Source organism: Exophiala aquamarina (assembly GCF_000709125.1).
Source record: "Exophiala aquamarina CBS 119918 chromosome Unknown aczIA-supercont1.2, whole genome shotgun sequence".
NCBI classification, from domain to species: domain Eukaryota; kingdom Fungi; phylum Ascomycota; class Eurotiomycetes; order Chaetothyriales; family Herpotrichiellaceae; genus Exophiala; species Exophiala aquamarina.
In genome coordinates, this window is record NW_013550586.1 from 3,732,630 (window position 1) to 3,751,363 (window position 18,734).

Here is an 18,734-nt window from a genome sequence, read left to right on the forward strand (position 1 = left end):
GACCGCGAATAATATTGACTATATCAATCTTGGCTATTAACTAAGAGGTAATATTATATCAGTAATTACTTATAAACTATAATAGCTCATGTTAAATTAGTAATAAGAGTCAATACTCATATAGCAAATTAGAATGCTGGTCTAAAGAAATTCTATTGGCATGTATAAACCCAGCCCATGTCGAGGCCAACATATATGCGTAGCTACGCTAGGACCAAATATTGGTGCGCGGCCGTAACTAGTCCACGGAATGAGAGCCGCTTGCAAAGCTCAATGTGTATACGGCCATCCAGAAGTGCGTGACCAAGGTACCACGGCGTGTCGCGTCACTGACACCTTTACAAAATCGTTACCTACGTTCGCGCGCAGCAATTCGGACCAACAGTACCTACTAAGCCTCGTAAGCCTCGTAAGCAGGGCTGCGAGAACTTCAGGCATGTCTTTCAAGTTCAGGTATCTTTGTAAGGCTGCCGACATGATATGTCAACATTCAAGTGCCTCGTCTCTAAGCGAGCCATCTGAACAGGTGACCACGCAGGTGGCTGCTTTTACCCCATGTGCAGGTCTAGGAAAGCCATTTGTTGCAGGAAACGTATAATAGGTCTATAATGCTCTGTCCGTTTGATGGGTATCAGTTTCCCAGCTTTATTTAGATAATTAACATACACCGTCGCAATAACGCGGTCTGGTCCGGAGATCTCAAAGAACAGCTTACCACATTCCCCCAAGTTATATCTTCACAAGAGACATTTCTCAATGACTCCTCAAACAGCCATCGAGGAGTTCAATTCCCTACTCTCGTCCTCCTCGGTTCTCTTCGTCGTTTGTAAGTTGCGCCTCTTCTCATCCCTCCTCTTTCTCTACCGTTCCACTCTACTGCCCTTCTGCCCTCCCAACTCGAGCTCAAGCCTCCCAGTTTACCGCGGACACTGGTGTCCGTTCTGCCGAGCCTACCTGCGTACCCTCCAAGGCCTCTCCCCATCCATCGCCTCCCTCGGCGGCAAAACCCTAATCGTCACCTCTGAACCTGCTTCTTTCCTCCCTGAAACGCTCACACTCACCCGCTACTCCGGCGACGCTATCGTTGATACACAAAACACGCTCGTGGAATTCGTGAAAGAACGGTACGGGCTTGAGATTGCGGTGACCGAGAGGAAGGGCTATGAGAATGGGATGGCACAGCCGGGGATTCTGGTCTTGCGCGGGGGCAAGGCAGGAGATATGACGGGGGTAGTGGGAGCGGTACTGGAAAAATGGGCGATTGTTCCGAGTGCGATGAATCTTGGAGGAGCGAGTGATCGGCCTGATTTGGAGCAAGTTTGGGAAAACGTGAGGGCGAAAATCGACGGAAAAGCAGTGGTGCATAATGGGTATAAAAGGATGGGCTTATTAGGGTTGCTCTGGGGAAAGGTTTGGGGTTGATTTGAGGAACGAACGATGGCAGAGGCCCAAAGGAGGTGAGCTGAGGCTGGTATAGATCAGGTGGAGAACCGGTGGAGGTAGTTGATTGTATGTTCGTGAATCAATTCTCTCCATACCCTATGGAACTTCTGGATCCTTACTTGTAAACTCCCGTCTCTGAGCATAATAAAGCGCTGTGCCAACTGGCTTATCAATTCCCTCTTCGAAAACCTATCGAGCCCGGCCACGCTGTCTATCTCCGTATTACAATGCTCCTTCTATGGAGAAATCGCTGTCGACGACCCTAACTTTCAGACTGGCCGAGTGAACGAAACAAGGCTGCGATCAGCTGCACCGATGTTCGGTTCTGTGAAGACGACTTGGGCAGTTGTGTTTCAGAGCACTTGGTTTCTCTGACACGTAATTCCGATGGGAGTGCTGATCTTGACACGTGATTGCTTGTCTCGAATGGAGGATAAAATAGCGTTGCTGGCAAGACGCGCCTGATAAACGCGCATGTGAGTGGCAAGACCAAGGTCAGGGCCCAAACGTGTACGGTTGTGAAAGTCGATAAGAAAGACTTTTGGCTGAAGTCCCTTGACTCAACAGGCTGGCTTGGTCACACTGTCGGCTGGTAGACGGGCTTCGCAATATGTGCCTACGGAGTGCACGATTTGTTACAGCGGCGGAGCAAAAGAATCTTTATTGCAACTCATGCCATTGGTAGAAGCCAGCGAGGTTAATCATGATACTATGCACAACTCCGCCTTCATAAAGTCCGAGGAAGGAACACCGGTAACCACTTAGTAGTACCGCTAGCGAGAGCTCGTCGAAGAGAACACGGTTAACAAAAACCAACAGGCCCAGCGACGAAAGATCTCTGTTTCAAGCCCTGTCAATGAGCTTATCCAGAGCCACGATCCGGTGATCCTGCTCTGGATCTTGATGACCATGTCAATCCGACCCACGAACCCACATTAATAAGGATCAGCCATGCGTGGATGTGGAGTGACAGTCTCGTCCAAGTTGGTGTTTCAAGTTTTGTTCAAACCTGATTATCAATGAGGAGGTACTCCGTCCATACGAGTAGTCCCTCTTGACACCGCGCACCCTGTCGATCAGCATCGTTCTTGCATCTTGCAAACACTTGATCCAGTTTCTTGCTGCCTTGGTCCGCGCCAGCGAAAGTCTCTTTCGCTCCACCAACGGATACCCAACTTCTGTTCCACAGCTTGAGCGGGCATTGGGTGGACGCCAGCAGAATTCTGGCCCTTACAACTGCCGACTTGCCAGAAACACGGTCAACAAGGGCCTATCGCGAAATTCTCCAAGTACACGACGCTCGTTCTAGAACTTCGGGGCAATCCGGAAGTGCAGAGCAAACTTATGCACGATTAGTAGCCACATCCTAGCAGAAGCATAGGAATGTCAAGACACGTGGAACAGCGCTTCATTGTGGCCTTCTTGGGCGATTGCAACATGATTTGAAGTTTTGTCCACTGCCCGTAGTCGGTTAAACAAAACCCAGGCGATCTCCAGTGGTGAGACAAACATTCAGGAGACAGCAACACTGTAAGCTGGACGCGCATGTCCATCCATTCGTGTGAAGTGGTGGAGATCGGAATGTGGATCCCTGTATGTTCATCATGTCTCCGCTAGATGAAAAGCTGTGTTATGAAGATTGATGTTGAACTTCATTTGCCATTTGGACAAGCATTTATGTGCTCGGCGCCACAAGATCCGCAACCGGTCAAGATTTCTGCACCCTTGGACCCATGCAAGGATGAAATCAAGGCCTTCTGTCACAAGTGTTGGGGGTCTTTGAAGACGCCTAGACTATGAAAGGTAAGTGGAGAGTTACTTCTAGCAGCTACATCAGCTGGACGTGTGCTTCGTGACGTCTGAAGTACCTCTTATCTCAGAAAGCAAAAGTGGATCAACTAAACCGTGGTCTGAAGTGAACTTGGCAGTAGAAAGGTGATTTCAGGCTGGCTGGCTGGGTGAGGCCCCATACAGACTTGCTCGTAGTAGACTCACTTAGAATCCCAGTTGCTTGACCTTGTTCATGAAAGTCTAGGTGCCTAGACATCAGTGACTCATCATCATCCCGCCCTAGAAGCGGATGCTTGTATCCGACTGAGGAGAAAACGATAGAAGAAGAGCGGGCGTGGCTAAGTGGGTGCAGGTGCCCTGCAAAGACCAGTGGGTGGCGCCAATCAAGGTGTGGAATCAATGTAGATAAAGGTCACACAGTGACTGTCCCACCTGTTCCTTGCTCAGAGCTTGGAGGAGTGCTCTCCGTCAACGGCCAGGCCTGTGGATCCTGGTTTATGAGGCCAGCCAAGGGGTGGCTCTCAAAATTCAGCCCACATTGATACCCCGTCGCCGAAGTTCTCCCTGCCAAAGTTCAGCACTCGCTTGGTTAGGATACTGGGTTGCGGAATCCAATAGATACAATAGACAGCAAGTTGTTCAATTTCATGAGATTAGTGCACAGATGGGTACAGATCCGATGGTGAATTGGAGACCATACGTACCACTCTTGGAGGCTTTTGTTCATGTTCTCAACATGATGCCTCTGGAACTCCGATACAGACAGTTACCGTTGTCGATACAGGTGGCGTTTCTTGCGAAATCGGACCCTATTCGCTTGGGCAAGGCCTTCGTGGCGTGCCATTTTCCGCATGCAAAACCCGAAGAGGAAAACTTGGACATACGAATGCGTGGAAAAGGATGCTCCTCAAGGCCGCCACGTCGGGTCGAAACGTACGGCTGCACCTTAGCCTCTGATGTGGAGCACTTAGGTCAGCATCATTGTAGTGAAAAGTGCTGTGTATGTAAGCGCATATCTCACCAGTCTAAGTATTCTTGCATAGTGGAGACCCACTAGTCTTCTCCCTGGGCATGCTCGTTGCAGAGATGATTCTCGTATCTTCCGTCCGAGCACTCGATGAATCGAGATGAGTAAGTTTGAAGCCCGTGTGATTGGCGTAGCTGTCCGATCCCCCCTTCACCAGGCTTACGCATGAAAGAGGGTGTGATAGCTGACATTATTCTCGGCTCGATTCTTGTTACCAGATATTGTCCGGTCTGAGTGATGGGGCCAAATTGTTGTTGTGAAAGAGGGCCCACGATTCCCACCTGGCACGTTAGTAAGGAACACATTCGAGGAAAGCGTCGGTGTGCACACACTGCAGCCAGCCAAAGCCGTAGGTGAAGAGCGTGCTAACGGAGCCGGCCAAGCGAGGACACCGGCAGACAGATCCATCGGCCGTGAGACGGGTTTGGCTGAACGTTGAAATTGGCAAATCTCCCAACCTGTAAAAGTATTTTTGAGCCAAGGGCTCAGACAGCCATCCAAAAGGGCGTCAGGCAACAAATGCAGTTGAGCTTAGGGGTCTCCTCTCATGGTATCAAAGCCTATGCTAGAACATCAGAACTCAGCCTGAAAACGGTGAGATCACTCGAGCACTTGGCTGGCGTCAACTAAAGTCCCAAAGCGGATCTTGCAGGGATCCAATGCCGTAGCCTTTCACACCAGACAGATTGTGACTTCCTAGAAGAGATGGAATATATGTGGTAGTACGAAACGGCAAAGGGTTCTTGTTAAGAGACAACCCTTGGATCACCTGGTCGCTGGACAGTAAGCATTGCCGGAAGAATTCCCGGAAATGGCAGGCGCAGGTTGTGATTTGGTACTAGCCATCATTCCGTTTTCTTCGGAGAGAATTGCTGTAGGCCGTCTGCGCTCATGATTGCACCTGTTTCGAATATAAATATGGAAACGATACCAAGAACGCCGAACTCCAGGAAGATGAAGTCTGAGACTGAGATATCTGTGCGGCCGCAGCGACGTCGTAAATTGGGGGCCAAGCGTTGCTTACAATGTACGAACAAGGAAGGTGTCATGCCTGGCTTTCCCCGAAGCTTACGCTCATTCATGTTCCTCCACTGAACTGTACCGAATGGTGGGGGACGGAGTGCCTACTCCCAGTGGCAGGTGGGTCTTTGGTTCTAAGTGGCTGATGATATTTCTTCATCCACATGAATGGTTTTGCAGCCTTGTGGAGCGCAAAGCCCGAGCTTCAGGGTACAAGTTGATTTGGATTTTTACCAGTTTGAGATTTCTCCAAACATTCTCCGTCCTCGGCAACCGTTCGATTGATGGTCGAGCATCGTAACCGAAAGTAAATTTAGTGATGAATTTCTGGAAGAAGCGCTTCCGAGAATCGTAGGGACTTGGCAACAATCGAGGGGTGATGCAGAATTTCCGGTGACGGATACCAGTCAGACCTCAGGTCAATCTGTCCGCGAGGCTCATTCAACTTGGAGAAAGATGGGCGACGACAGTTGAACGAGTCTGGGCAAGGATCAAAAATGCGGGATAGGCTCGAAGGACCAGGGGGACGTCGAGAAGACAGGAGGTCAAGAACGCTCGAATGACAAGTCGCAGGCCAAGGGAGATCAAGTGGAGCCGGCTACCGCGCGTTGCCGAACGTGGCAAAAGGTAGGGATGTCCATGTCCAATCAGCTTGTCAGCCTCGTTCCATTTCAGGCAATCAATTAATCAGCTTCCTGTTGCCGCGCACCTTCTCCTCCCCAGGCCGATTGACGCCAACTCCTCCCTCACACTCTCCCTCAATGGCCGAATGAGCCGAAAACTTTGCGGGTTGAACTCCTCGGGGCGTCGAGATCTTCTTTATGGTAAGCATGGGAGAATCGATCCCTGCACTGCCTCATACACTTCGCTCCCGACATCCTAAAGCGGGTGGGATCTGATCGAGTGTTTTGGTCGATCCTATGACCGTGGTACTCGTCGCCGTTAGGCGGTACGTTGGTTGCAATTGATTCTGATTAGGTAATCACACCATCGTAGTATGACCGTGCGAGGCCTCGCTCAAGTCTGGGTGCGGCATTGAAACTTGGGGGACCCTCGAATCCTGTTGTGCTGCATTCGACGGTAGCAGACGTTGACATATTGTCTTATCCAGGTACCAGACGTGATCCCTGCTTGTATTGCAGCTCGTTCCCAAGGATCATCTGTGAGGCAGGTACCACTAGTACCCCCACGCGGGCCCAGCTGACTCTGAGTCTTTGCCATGCTTGGTAGTACCTCCAACTGTATCGGGGGTTGAGCATGCCAGCGTTCTGGGAGCTGATCATTCCGTGGAGCCAACATTTCGGATCTGTCGTTGTTGGCGTTGGCGGTGGGAACACGCAAAACAGCCAAGTTGGTGGTCGCGAGGTGAGCACCATGAGTGAATACGATGTTGCTGACACAAGTTCGTCTCCCCGCCGCGCCGTCCCGTCCAGTCAGCATTTGTCTTCGATTCTCTCCCATGGACCCCCTTTCCCGATCTCCAGCCAAGCTGTACTATGGCCCCCGCGTGCAACTCATGTGTGTGGCCATACCGGACGGGGATGGAAGTGCGATCCATCTCCTCGGTTGGCCGTTTGCTGTTCCCAACAACGGCCTCACATGAGGTTTGTCAGATGGGTGCAGGTGAATTCATGGACGGCCGGGCCGAGACATTTGATGCAATCGGGGTCGGACGATCGCTCCACATAACGGCAATTCCTCAGTGGAAAAGGGCAGAAGTGATGCACAGATCGAAAGATATTCTACCCTATGTGATGATGTCATCGGCTCTGATTATCATTTCAGACCTAGTCATTGCTCATCTGGACAAGTCGGTCCATGGGAAGAAGATCTTAATGGTCTATGCCACAGACCTTGACAGCACGACGGTTGCCCAAGTAAGCGAACGCTATTGATGGTCACGCAGTGTTGGAAGATTGCAAGTGCCATCAGTTGCATCTTTTCGGTCTTCCAAGTGAGGGACGTGTCCACTTGAATAGCTGGACGTCAAATCGGGTACCACCATCGAACTAAGCCTTACCCACCAAGCAGTCTAACAAAGTATGCGTACGAGCAATTGGACCAGGATCAAGGACATCATGTGGGCTCAAGAATTGCAATGGAGACGGTAATTCGCCTGGAGCCCAATATGAGCGGTACTCAGACATCTATTTTAAATCGCTCTACACACGCTTGTCCGAGGTAGTACATCCGCGATTGGTGAAGGCCCGTTGCCCAAGAACGACGTTCGCTTCCCAGATGTTTTGGCCCTGCCACACAGCAGCAGCACATACACACCCGGCGCGTCTGTGTTCCAGCCCGCAATGATAAGTTGTAAGAGGAAAGAAATCGAAATGTTTTATATGTATAAAAGAGCGACCCTAGTTGTAACCAAAAGAGGGATTGAGTGATGCATCTCTTGGATGCCTGCCCAAACCGAAACGCCTTAGCCAATTGTTTCCCCTTTGCGGAGCCGAGAGCCGGTCTCTGCTCATTTCCCAATTGGGATCTGCCCATTTTCCACCCATGCGAAAGGCCCAGCCCCAACACTCTCCACGAATTTCCACGTTCAGCATTTTCCATGTTCTTCCTCTTCGCGTATTCGGCACACCCTGTGCTTCTTGATCGCATCGCGTGAAGAAGAAACACAGAGGTAGTCGAAGAAGCGGCCGTTTCCCCTAGAAGACCACGTGTCTGACATCCCACCGTCATATCAATCGGTGCCTGTTTGGTGGCAAAAAGCAGGTTGTCAGTCCCTTGCGAAAAAGGAGCCAACTGCAAAATCTTTTTTGGCTCTTGTCCCTTCTCTCCTCTTCCCCCCATTTGGTGCTTTTGCCGCTCGGTCCTGACCGATGCAACGGTCTAAGCCCGAAGTGCCCTTGTCCTGCAATGTCAACAATCTCACTCATGCGCGCCCTCTCAATTTCCAGTCGTGCTTGGTGGCTTGTCCCAGTGCTTGAGCATCTGCCTGAGAGCTCGGGTCCACTCCGCCACACATGCATTTACTAGCTTCTCGAACTCTGTCGCAGTAGGTCGCCGACCTCCCCAAGTGCTTGCCTTGGATGCAAGAGCTCGTGCATGTTTGGTAACAAGGTTTCTGGAGGTGAGAGCAGAATGTTAGCCTCTCTCACGGATTAATTGATCGCGTGGCAAATGGAAAATGGCCGTTTCGGGTTGCATCTCCAGAGCTTACTCTTTCTCCATCTTGACCAGCACTAGCCAACAGTAGTTCCAGCTCCGTGTGCTGCTGGGGTCGCGGACGACCATAGCTTTTGCTTCGTCTAGACACTCCGAACTGAATGGGTAGGTCCTGGTAAGCCCACGAAGCTCATTTAACAGGTTGTTGGAGTTGACGTAATGAGCCCATGCCGTGGTCATCGGCTCAGTGACCTCGGCGGAATCCAGGTAAGCAAAAATCTTCTCGATGCGACGCAATTCAGTAATGGTGTTGACTCGGTGTGTCCGAAGGGACTGGATGAGTTGGTCCTTGTTGTTCTGCAGGAAACCGTTAGCCTGTGCTTTGTGTCCCACTCTTGGAGTGCGCGAAAAGACATCAAATATCCAAAGAACCAGAGAACCAGATAAGAGATGAGAAATTAGAGGAGAGGAGAGGAGAGGTTGGGAGATCAAGGAAAAGGAAAGGGAGCAAGGAATCAAAACCAAACCACCGCAAACATAGGAAATATTACAAAAATGAAGCCTGGACTAACTTGGCTCATAGCTCGAGGATCAGCTGGTGTGCCAGGAGAAACGAGCTGATACTGCTGGGATTTCGATGTGGGAACCGAAGTTGGTCCTGATGAAGCATGGCGCGACATGGTGGAATCAAATGGCGAAACCGATATCGGATATGATGTTCGTGATGCAGATTGCTCTCCTGTCTGAGAAGAAGTCGGGGTATTGTAGGCTGAAGTATAAGGAGTCCGCCCAGCAGCTGGATGTTGAGGTAGGGTTGTGGATCTTCGTTCGTCTTCTTGATTGCGAGATGAAGGCCTTCTTGTAGTTCTGTCTTTGGAGCCGGTGCTGTTCTGCCGGGACAGATCGTCCATAGACTACACACCACCTTTAGAAAAGTGATGTTGGAAGGCTATAGCGGGGGAGGTGTGCTCGAAAATTGCTAATCGTGATGATATAAGGCGCTATCTGGAATGCAACTGGCAATGAAGAATGGACAGGGCCTCACCAGGGCCGAAAGGGGGATGGGAAATTAGTAAGAGCGCAGGAAGGAAACAATGATGAGTAGAGACCAGACCACGATTAAGGGCAATGTAATTGTAGGATGATGGGCGGCGGATGGATAGATGGGATTGGCCTGGGTCAGTGGGCACAAACCAAAGCAGATGAGCAGGCTGACACATGTCTTCCAAGTTCCGACAGAGATAATATGTCTTTTCTGTCCAGCGTGTGATGATGTGCCGAGCAATACCTTGCCATTTCGGTAACCGTCGCCGTATACAATAGCCCTGCCCAAAACGACTATTCTGAATGACTACCGAGAAGTGCTCCTTTTTGCGGCTCCCCATCCCCCAACCCACGCCACATCAAGGCGCGGATGGGTCATCTTCCGGCAAAAGATGGCACTATAGTTTCACGTAGGTCTAAAAGCGTGAGACAGGTACGACTGTCCAACGATCTTCAGCCTCAAACGCTCAGCAAAAGTGCTAGTGGCCTGGTGGGATGTGGAAAAAGATGGTCTGGAAAGGTGGCCACGTGCCGGACGCCGAGAGCACCTCACAGGCAATGTCAGCGAAGCCACGAAAAGGGTCACTCCGGATTCCGGTAAGGAAACAACTGATCAAGTCATGGCGCAATCAGAGAAATGGGGGCGGGCTTCGCCAGAATCCAGGGCGAGGTAGTGCACGTCGTGCTGGCTCACAAGCCCAAATGCAGAGCGTGTCCTTTAATTACGACCAGCCAGCCGGAAGTCACTAAGCTCGGTAGTGCGGAAAAGGCCACCCCATGAAGTTGTAGTTGGAAAGGTCACGTAGCTCACCTGGGCGGCATTCCGGCCCATGGTGATGGGCTAGCTTTGGCGGAGGCCAGTAGCGAGCTTTTGGAAGGACAATGGAACGACCGAATTGATCCAAAGTTATCGAGAATAACGACCCAAGGAGAGAATCGGATGCCAAGCTTAGTCAGTGCATATGGCCGACTATGCCGAAGCTTGACCTACTTGGGCGTAGTCTACAGCCTCAGCCTCTCCACCGTGAGGCTATGTCGCTGAGCCCGTGGGTGAAGCTGTGAGCGGACAACCCCCATTCTACCTTGGTGCCACTTTCTGCCCTATATCCGGCCACCTGCAGGGGTCCTGTGTGCCAAAAGTATCTTCCTATTGAAGGAATCGCTCGCCAAGATGCTTACTATCAGCCACAATAGTCCTTTATTCCACACTGCGGATCGAGATTGCCGAGCACTGGGCCACATGGCCTGCCTCTCGTATAGGCCTGAGCTCCAGTGCAATTCCCATCTGCCTCTTCCATTCGAGGCTGCACGACCCGAGTAGGATCAAGCTTCCCAACCCTCCCAAAGAATAGATATGCGTCGCTATCCATTGCCGCATACGCGTGGATCCGAAACGACCATCTCCATTCCTGGATAATCGCTAACCCAAGAAGATACACGTCTTCTCTTTGGGATCAAAACATCTACCCCGGGAGGGTCAGTACTCGTCTAAGAAGGGCTTAGCCACTGTCAGATGCTAGTGACCCTTGATAGTCCTTGTTTTCGGGCCGTTGCTACGAGGCTGATGGTCTCAAATTTGTAAGAAACGATCTCAGCCCTAGCAATCTATCGTTTATCTTGGTCCTCCATGGCCTTGTCGAATCGTGGCAGCCGCCTGAGGGTCTCATCTTCGTAAGGAAAAGATTTCAGCCCTAAGGAGTTTTGTTCACCTTGGTCCTCCCGGGCGCTGTCGGTGGCCTTGATTACCAAACTGATTCGTGTTAGAGAGACCCCCATCGTCGTAGGTGCCGCTGAAAGCATATGGGTCACTGGTGGACCAAGGTTCAGATGCTGAAACGTAAGGCTGTGATGTGCCGCCTCGATTTTGATTACCAAAGTTCCCACCAGGACCTCCGTAGGACCCCTGAGTGCCGCTACCCCCGCTATTCAAGCCTGCTGACGGACTGCTCCTGCCACTTCCGCCGCCTTGCAATCGTGCACGAAGGCGATCACGTGATCCTAGACCGCTCGCCTGGGTTGCTGCTGGATTCGCAGTTTGATAACTTCCTGCCCGCTGACTCGGGAGCGGTCGAGCCCCACTCATGGGGCCAGCGTAAGGGCTCGCTTGTCCGCTGCCACTTGATTGAGACTGTGATCGTAAGGAATCATTCGACCGGAGAGATTGAGGCGTAGGTCGAGCTACTCGAAGACTCTGAGGAGCTGGTGCGCTCACAGTAGGGGCGGGATCCCACAGGTCGGACAAACCTCCTCCCCGTCCGCCGGAGGGGCCTCTTGAATGTGTATTCTGAGCTCCATATCCAGCCCCATATGCACTGCCATACTGGCCGTACGACCCTTGTGGTTGGGGAGGAGGAGCAACTGGCCGTTTTGGATCCGGAGGAAGCCATTCAGGAAACGGTCTCTGTTTCTCAGTATAATAGGCGCGCAACACGTTTGAAATGTGGGAGCAGTCCTCATTTTCTGGGTCGTCATCCTCGGAGTCTTTTGTCAAAGCCTTTCGAAGAGTAGCTATGCGAGATGAGAATGTGCTCGACCAAGTTGAGCCTGCAGGTTGAGGCGTTCCGCCATGTGAGGAAGGAGGGGCGCTGGACGCATTGTTGGATGTGAAATACGAGAGGTATGAGGCCATGCTGTTCAGTAGAGGGTGAGGTGGTGTCCGATTTTTGGCGACTCTTGAGCCAGCAAGTAGCTGAGAAGGAGTAATACAGTTAAGCGCATGCGTCTATGAATGCGAAAAGCAGAAGCTGGTGGTCTGAACTGTGCCTCTCGAAACCGGTCGAGTCTCACATTTCGAGCTCACCTTCCGTGCTTAAGCGGGAGGTCGTTGGTCACGTGCGTGCGGGGAATCACGTCTCCTTGAAACTCATCAGCCTTCCACTATTCCTTCATGTGCCATGGTGAGCATCGACCAGATTGTGCATTTGAATAGCACGATGCGACCTTTGCTTTTAGTATTATTACGCTACGAGGGCTCATACTAGCGCCATCTAATCCTTTTTACAAGTCAATGCTCGCCCGACCATTCGTGTTGGGCCTGAGTGCTCCAATGGTAATTAGCCGCACTCGAGTACATTTCGAACTCTGCATTTACATAATGTCCCCAACACCTTATGCTATTATTATTGTACACAGATATGGTGAATTGTTGGATCATACGGAGCCGTACATCTTTGTTCGTTCCAGTCACCTCATTTGGCCATGACATCAACATAACGACCCTTTGCTTTTTTCGCTCCTTTGGTGCTCTTTCGCGCCCCTGCTGGCCCAATGAGATCATCGATACTGCTAGCATTACTCATTGCAGTCCCTGGACGCGATCCTGGCCTAGGTGGCGGCACAAGACCGGGATTGGATGTTGGTGCGACCCCAAGAGGAGGCGTACTGGCAGCACTCGGTGGTCCAGAAAGACCAGCTGATCCAGGGGCGAGTGGGAGTCCCAATGCGGGTCCATTGGCAGGAGTACCTACCCTGCTACCTGGTAAAGATGGTGGCGGCATGTTCACATTTGGCAAACTGGAACTAGTGACATGTCCAAGCCCCGAACCTTTGGGAGGACCACTGGGAGGAGCGGGTGTACCGCCCATTCTTGGAGGCGGAGGTGTTGCCGTCTTCTGCCCTGCGTCCGGATTGTCCGGGTTCACCCACTTGCCAAGGTCCTTGTCATAGTATAGCTTCATCTTTGACTCTCCCAAATTTGCTCTATACACTTTGGCTTCGGCTCCTTTACTTGAACCTGAATCAAGGCCTTCGGGAGCCTTCTTGCCGCCCAGCCAGCCTCCAAACCATGAGGACGATCGCTTTGCTTGGGTCTTTTCTTTCTCGCGAGCTGCGTCTGCTTCAGCGGCAGCGCGGAAGGCAGCATCGGCAGCATCGTCATTGGCACGCTTGCGTGCAGCAGTATCTTCGTCTGGGGATACCTGCGGGTCTGGTGGTGTAGGCCGGAATGATGCCCGTGGAAAATCATCGTCTTCGTCATTCATGAAGGACTTTTTCTTGGACTTTGACTCTTCTGGTGAATCGGGCTCCGGGACATAGGGCACATACCCATTCTCAGCAGGAGGTACATAGCCGTAGGATTGTGCTGGGGCTTCATAGCCTGCATTGGCTGTTTCGTCTTGCGTTAGTGAAATTTGTTGATCTGAATGCTTATACTCTCCGTAATGAATCTGGTCTCTTTGCGAATGCTCGTGACCAGATTGTAGCTGTGGTGTGTACCTATAAACGTGGGAGATGACATCCTCAGCTGGTGGGGTTGTCGCATAAGGTTCGTGATGTACTAGAGGAGTTGTGTCCTGGAGGGGCTGGCTTATATTATTTGGCAGATAAGACGACCGTGGCGGACTCTGAGGATAACTGGTAGGCGGAGAAGCTGCGGCAAGCGCGTGATAAGGAGTTAAAGGCTGAGCTATTTGGGTTTGGTGTAGCATATTTACAGGCTCATATTGTCGGCTAGTTGGTGCATGTGAGGTTGAAGGAGGCGATCTTTGTGAATCTAGGGATGGCCGACCTCGGGTCAATTCTGAAGAGGATCGTGCAGAGTTAAGCCCATTTGGTGCGTATCTCGATCCTGCGATTGTGTTGGATACAGCTGGAGGTGATGCTAATGGGTACGAGCCATACAGGTCAGACTGAGAGCCGTTTCTGCTCAAAGATGGAGTACCCGATACATTGGCAAATGGGCCTGCCTCAGTCGCATCTTTTGTAGATCCTTTTGATTCGGCGTCACTGTCATCACCTGCAACGAAAGTCGTGAACTTGTTCCATACGGATCCAGACACCTTTTCGAGGCTTGGCTTCCCAATCCAAGACGATGAGCTTTGTATAGGAGTCTGTTTGAGTCGCGCAGACAAATCGTCCAATTGTCCCAGGAATAATGGATGATAGTAGGGTGATAGCTTGGTGCTAGATTTGAGTGTCGAGGCTATTGCCTCACAATACGCTTGAGCCTCTGCTTTCATTCCATTCTCGGCCAGAACACCAGCTTTCTGGAGTTTAAATACGGACAGATGTGGCAATGTTGCAGGAACAGATCCTGCGCTGAGTACATTGGTGGCAAATTCATAGACTTCAGTCAAAATGACTGCTTCTTGGTTCCGAGTAAAGTCAGTCCGGTGAGCCCTGTGGTCGGCACCTAGCAATACGATAGGGGCTTGGTCATCATCGATGCCACCCATGATGACTGTGTTGGTAGGGCACCTCGAAAAGAGATAACAGATATGTGCTGCCTCAATTCGCTGATAGTCTTCAAGTAGCTTACCAAGGACTGCCAGGGCTTGGTAGTCGCCAGGTGCCCTGTTGTTGAGAATGAGGCTCAAGGTCTCTTTCCAATGGTTTAATCCATCCAAGGCGTTTTTGGCGGGGCCCAAGGTGTCCGCCCTGCTCACCATTTGCAGTCCAGCACGAGCTGATGGCGGGACAAGCTCATCCATACTTTCCTCAAGATTGCCCCCAAAGATTTCATACAGAGCAGACAAGGACTCCGCGTTGTTTCCGATTGTTTTCACTTCCTGTCGAACGAACTCCCGGACCACCTGGCTCCACATAGAACGATCCATTGTTGAGGATATGATCAAGGCATGTGACCACAGTCGACTATCCATAGCATGAGTAACTGCTGCTTGTCGATCGCCACCAACTAGGTGCTTTCGTAGAATTTCTACAGCAAGAGGGTCCATGGAATCTGTGCGTGCGGTGGCGCCTGCTGGACGATATATCCCGGTGAGTTGCTCATCAACCCGATACCGGCTTGCAGTCGTGTCGTCCAATGCGTGAACTTCGGGGGACAAAATGATGTTCACTGCCTTGAGAGCGGGGCCTTCTAGCATACCGTCGTTTTCTACAAGTGCGCGAACAATTTTCCAAAGAAGAATCTTCTCGTGGTGGCGCCTGCGTGAATCTGTGAGCGATTGCTGTGGGACAACTTCAGGCAAAGAAGACTCTAATCCAGAAATGTAGGCGACCATCCAGGAAAGGACTTCCTTTTTCTTTGCCTTCGATCGCAATGGCCCCGGGAAGCTGTTGACAAGCTCATTCTGAGGAACAAAATCTTTCAATTGGCGAATAGCCATCTCCCCTGAGGACGATTTGATTTGAGGCTTTGTAGATCCAGCTGTATACCTTGGAGTGTGTCTTGGAAATGAGGTCACTAGAGTGCCAGCGAAACCAAAAGTTATCAGGGGTGCGCCTTTCCAACGTTCTAACGGGTCGAACTGGGTGTCATCGGCGGGCAGTACAAAATCTAATTCTGGTGCTGAGGCCTTGGTAAGGGCCTTTGGCCTAGTTGGTGGAAGAGAATCCATCTGTGCAAAAGACTTGCTAGGCGAAGACTGGCCATAAGCTGAAGCGGGGCGATTTGGAAAATCGCTGACCAAGTTTGAGAACGACGGTTGTGGCCGCTGTTTCGACGGAGATTGGGTTTGTGACCTGCGGGGAGGTGGGAGATTCTCGACGACTTGTCTCTTTGCCGGGGAAGTCAATGGGGAAGAAGATGGAATACTGATACCTTCTGGTCTCACACCCGCTTGAGCATCAAAATTGACGTTGTGAGAAGCTTGTCGAGGGGCAGGTCCAGGTCTCGCGGTGGGCGCAACGGAGCCAATTATGGCTGCTGCTGTCTCATCTGTGGACCTTTTGTGAACTGCCAAAGGACTCGAGGTACGAGGCTGAAAAGGAAGAATGTTGGAAGGCGGTAAAGAACTTGGGGGTGGCTGAGAGACATATCTACTCAATGGCGACGGTGCAGCCTGCATTTGTGTAGCAGGAGCCGGCTGCGAAGCAGGAGCCGGTTGTGAAGCATACTTATTGCCTTGATTCGCCGAGATAGGTTGAGGTGGAGGTGCCGGGGAGTACCGAGGGGAAGGACCTGACCTTGCGCCGCTCTGATTTGTAACTGGGGCGGGTGAATAGCGAGCATTCGAGATGGAAGGTGCAGGCACAGGGGGTTGTAGAGCAACATGAGCGTAAGGATCTAGACGTTCGGGCGGTTGTAGCTGGAATTGGGCATAAGGATCTGATACACGCAGTGGCTCCTGGATAGTAGTACTGTTGTATGGTGGGCTCGGAGGAAGCTGCGGGGGTGACGAGACCATTTGTTGAGGCGTGTAGCGGCCATGGGTACTTGCAGGCCGCGGTCTCGAGACAGCTGGCAGCTCCTCAAAAAAACTTGCCGATCCGCTCGCTTTATGTGTGGCGGGTAGCCCAGCTGCGGGACTGAAGGCTGAAACACTTCGAGGGGGTACTGGTGCCGCTGACGATGACGCTGATGTGGGATTCGTGGATGAATTTTGACGAGGTGGATTAAACGGGGACCGAAGAGGTTTTTCAGACAAACTACTGCTTCGGGGTGGAGGAAGTGTCTTGGTAGGCTGAACAGGTTGTGGAGCAGCTGCTCGTTTTCTTGACTTCGTGATGTCCATTGGAAGGTCGTATGGCGACTTGTAACCATCTTTGGCCTGGTCAACAAAACTCTTCATCTGCTGTGGTGCGGCTGGTCTTGGTTGATTTTGAGCACCGAAAAGTGTGTGTTGGGGAAGGCCAGGACGATTCAGACCAATGCTGTTGTGCGTTGTCGAACCAGGCGAGAGTTGCAGCATGTCCGAAACCGTAGGTTGATGTGGTGCGTATGGAGTAAACGAAGTTTGTCCGCGAGGCGAGGATTGTTGGGCTTGCTGAGCACTCGATGGCATGGACTGGTTCTCTGGCACTGTAGCCAAACTATCACGCTGTAGCGAAGCAATAAATGACGAAGGGGACCCTGGCTCGGAATCAGGTAGAAGATCATCAGCATCTTCAATGAGAAACTCATCATCCTCGAGGGCAGCTTTCCACAGAGCATCGACATCCTCCACGAGGTGGGGTCCAGAATCAGTGCTTGCATCAGCTGGGTTGTTGCTGAGCTCATCAAAGAAGGAAGACTCATTTTGCTCCATTATAGCCGGAGAATCTGTTTTCTCCGGCTTTTCAAACTCCAGCGAATCCAGCACTTGAGCGGTTGATTTCCTGTTCAGCGGCCGGGGCAACTTTGCCCCGGAAGTAGAGTTATCCAGGTTGGTAAAGAAGCCAGCCTCTTCTTGGTCTTGCGCGGCTATGGAGCTCCAAGGAGGTTCTGGTGCTGGTTCTACTGGGTATTCTTCCAAGCTATGTGCCTGAATCAAGGGGACTCCTTCGTCGAAGCGCTGATTCAGCTCGTCCTCTAAATTAGAGTGTTCGGAGCTCGTCCACGGGAACGGTTCTTGGACAGAGTCCTGCTGATCATGCGACCAAGACGACTGGATGGGCTCCGGTATTGGTACGTCCCCTTGTCGTGAGGTGGAGGGCACGTCTGTTTCTTCGGCTTCATTTTGCGGGTTCGCCAACGCAGCCGGGAAAATGCTAGGCGAGGCGGAGGTGGTGGGTGTTGGCAATCCAAAATCGGGGAAAGTGGTTGACCGTGCCACCGTCTGGAGGATTTGGGCCGAGTCCGTTCGTTTTATACCCCATGCAGGATCAAGTCGCTCGTCGTCGTCGTCGTCGAGCAATTCATCTCCCAGTCCGGTAGTGGGTGAAAGGTGCGAATTCCACGACGGGGTTGCTTCCTGCTCTGGAGAAAAGATGCCACTTTCGGACGAAAGTTGCGGTTCGGTCGGCTTTTTCACAGCCTTTAGTAGCGAGTCTCGCGTGTGTATGCTTGTAGAGGTTTCGCCATTTACAGCAGCATCCATGGGCTGGTCAATGGTGCGTGCGTCGGATGGATCATCGAGGACGTCTGGTCTCCAGGCCGGGAACCAGTGACCGGCCTGTTGAGGAGGAGAAATTACAGGGGTCTGGTAATTGTAAGAAGTATCAAAAGTAGCAGCCATTGCTGGGTCGAACAATGAAGGATACTGGTTGAATCAGCAGAGATCGGGAGATTGGACTCAAGGGGGGTCTCATACATGCACACGAAAGGAGTTCGAGGAGTGCTAATCATCAATACAATTCATGCATATCGACAAAAGTAAATCATTTCGCAACCAAGGTGTTTAGAACAAGCCGGGGGAGAAGGGCGATGCTGCTGATGATGAAGCTGCTGAGCCTGAGATGGATGGAACGAGATGCGATGGGAACGGGCATGAGAGTCGTCGCAGTTGGAAGGGCCAAGTTGTTCGTCCAGGAAGTTCCACTAGCAAGGTTGGCCTCGGAATCTAACTTAAAATCCTGAGTCGTTGGTGAATCAAGCGTGACTGGGAGAGCCATACAGGAAAAGTGGGCCGCGGACGCTAGTTACTACGTTAGCCCTATATAGGGCTAGCGCAATACTAGATCTTTAGTGTCC

General features: G+C 51.5%; 4 protein-coding genes across 4 annotated transcripts; 1 reads left to right on the forward strand and 3 right to left on the reverse strand.

The window, feature by feature from the left end:
- Nucleotides 1–756: 756 nt before the first annotated feature.
- Nucleotides 757–1,422, forward strand: A1O9_03158 (uncharacterized protein; the record flags this gene model as incomplete). Its single annotated transcript, XM_013408726.1, has 1 exon — nt 757–1,422. One exon carries the CDS (start codon nt 757–759, stop codon nt 1,420–1,422), a length of 666 nt encoding a protein of 221 aa, XP_013264180.1.
- A 7,027-nt stretch (nt 1,423–8,449) lies between these two features.
- A1O9_03159 (uncharacterized protein) lies at nt 8,450–9,078 on the reverse strand (the record flags this gene model as incomplete). The annotated part of the gene is made up of 2 exons (XM_013408727.1): nt 8,450–8,755; nt 8,971–9,078. The coding sequence occupies 2 exons, from the start codon at nt 9,076–9,078 to the stop codon at nt 8,450–8,452; spliced, it is 414 nt and encodes a 137-aa protein (XP_013264181.1).
- A 2,069-nt stretch (nt 9,079–11,147) lies between these two features.
- On the reverse strand, nt 11,148–12,071 carry A1O9_03160 (uncharacterized protein; the record flags this gene model as incomplete). Its single annotated transcript, XM_013408728.1, has 1 exon — nt 11,148–12,071. The coding sequence occupies one exon, from the start codon at nt 12,069–12,071 to the stop codon at nt 11,148–11,150; it is 924 nt and encodes a 307-aa protein (XP_013264182.1).
- A 559-nt stretch (nt 12,072–12,630) lies between these two features.
- A1O9_03161 (uncharacterized protein) lies at nt 12,631–18,279 on the reverse strand (the record flags this gene model as incomplete). The annotated part of the gene is made up of 1 exon (XM_013408729.1): nt 12,631–18,279. The coding sequence occupies one exon, from the start codon at nt 18,277–18,279 to the stop codon at nt 12,631–12,633; it is 5,649 nt and encodes a 1,882-aa protein (XP_013264183.1).
- Between the last annotated feature and the right edge of the window lie 455 nt (nt 18,280–18,734).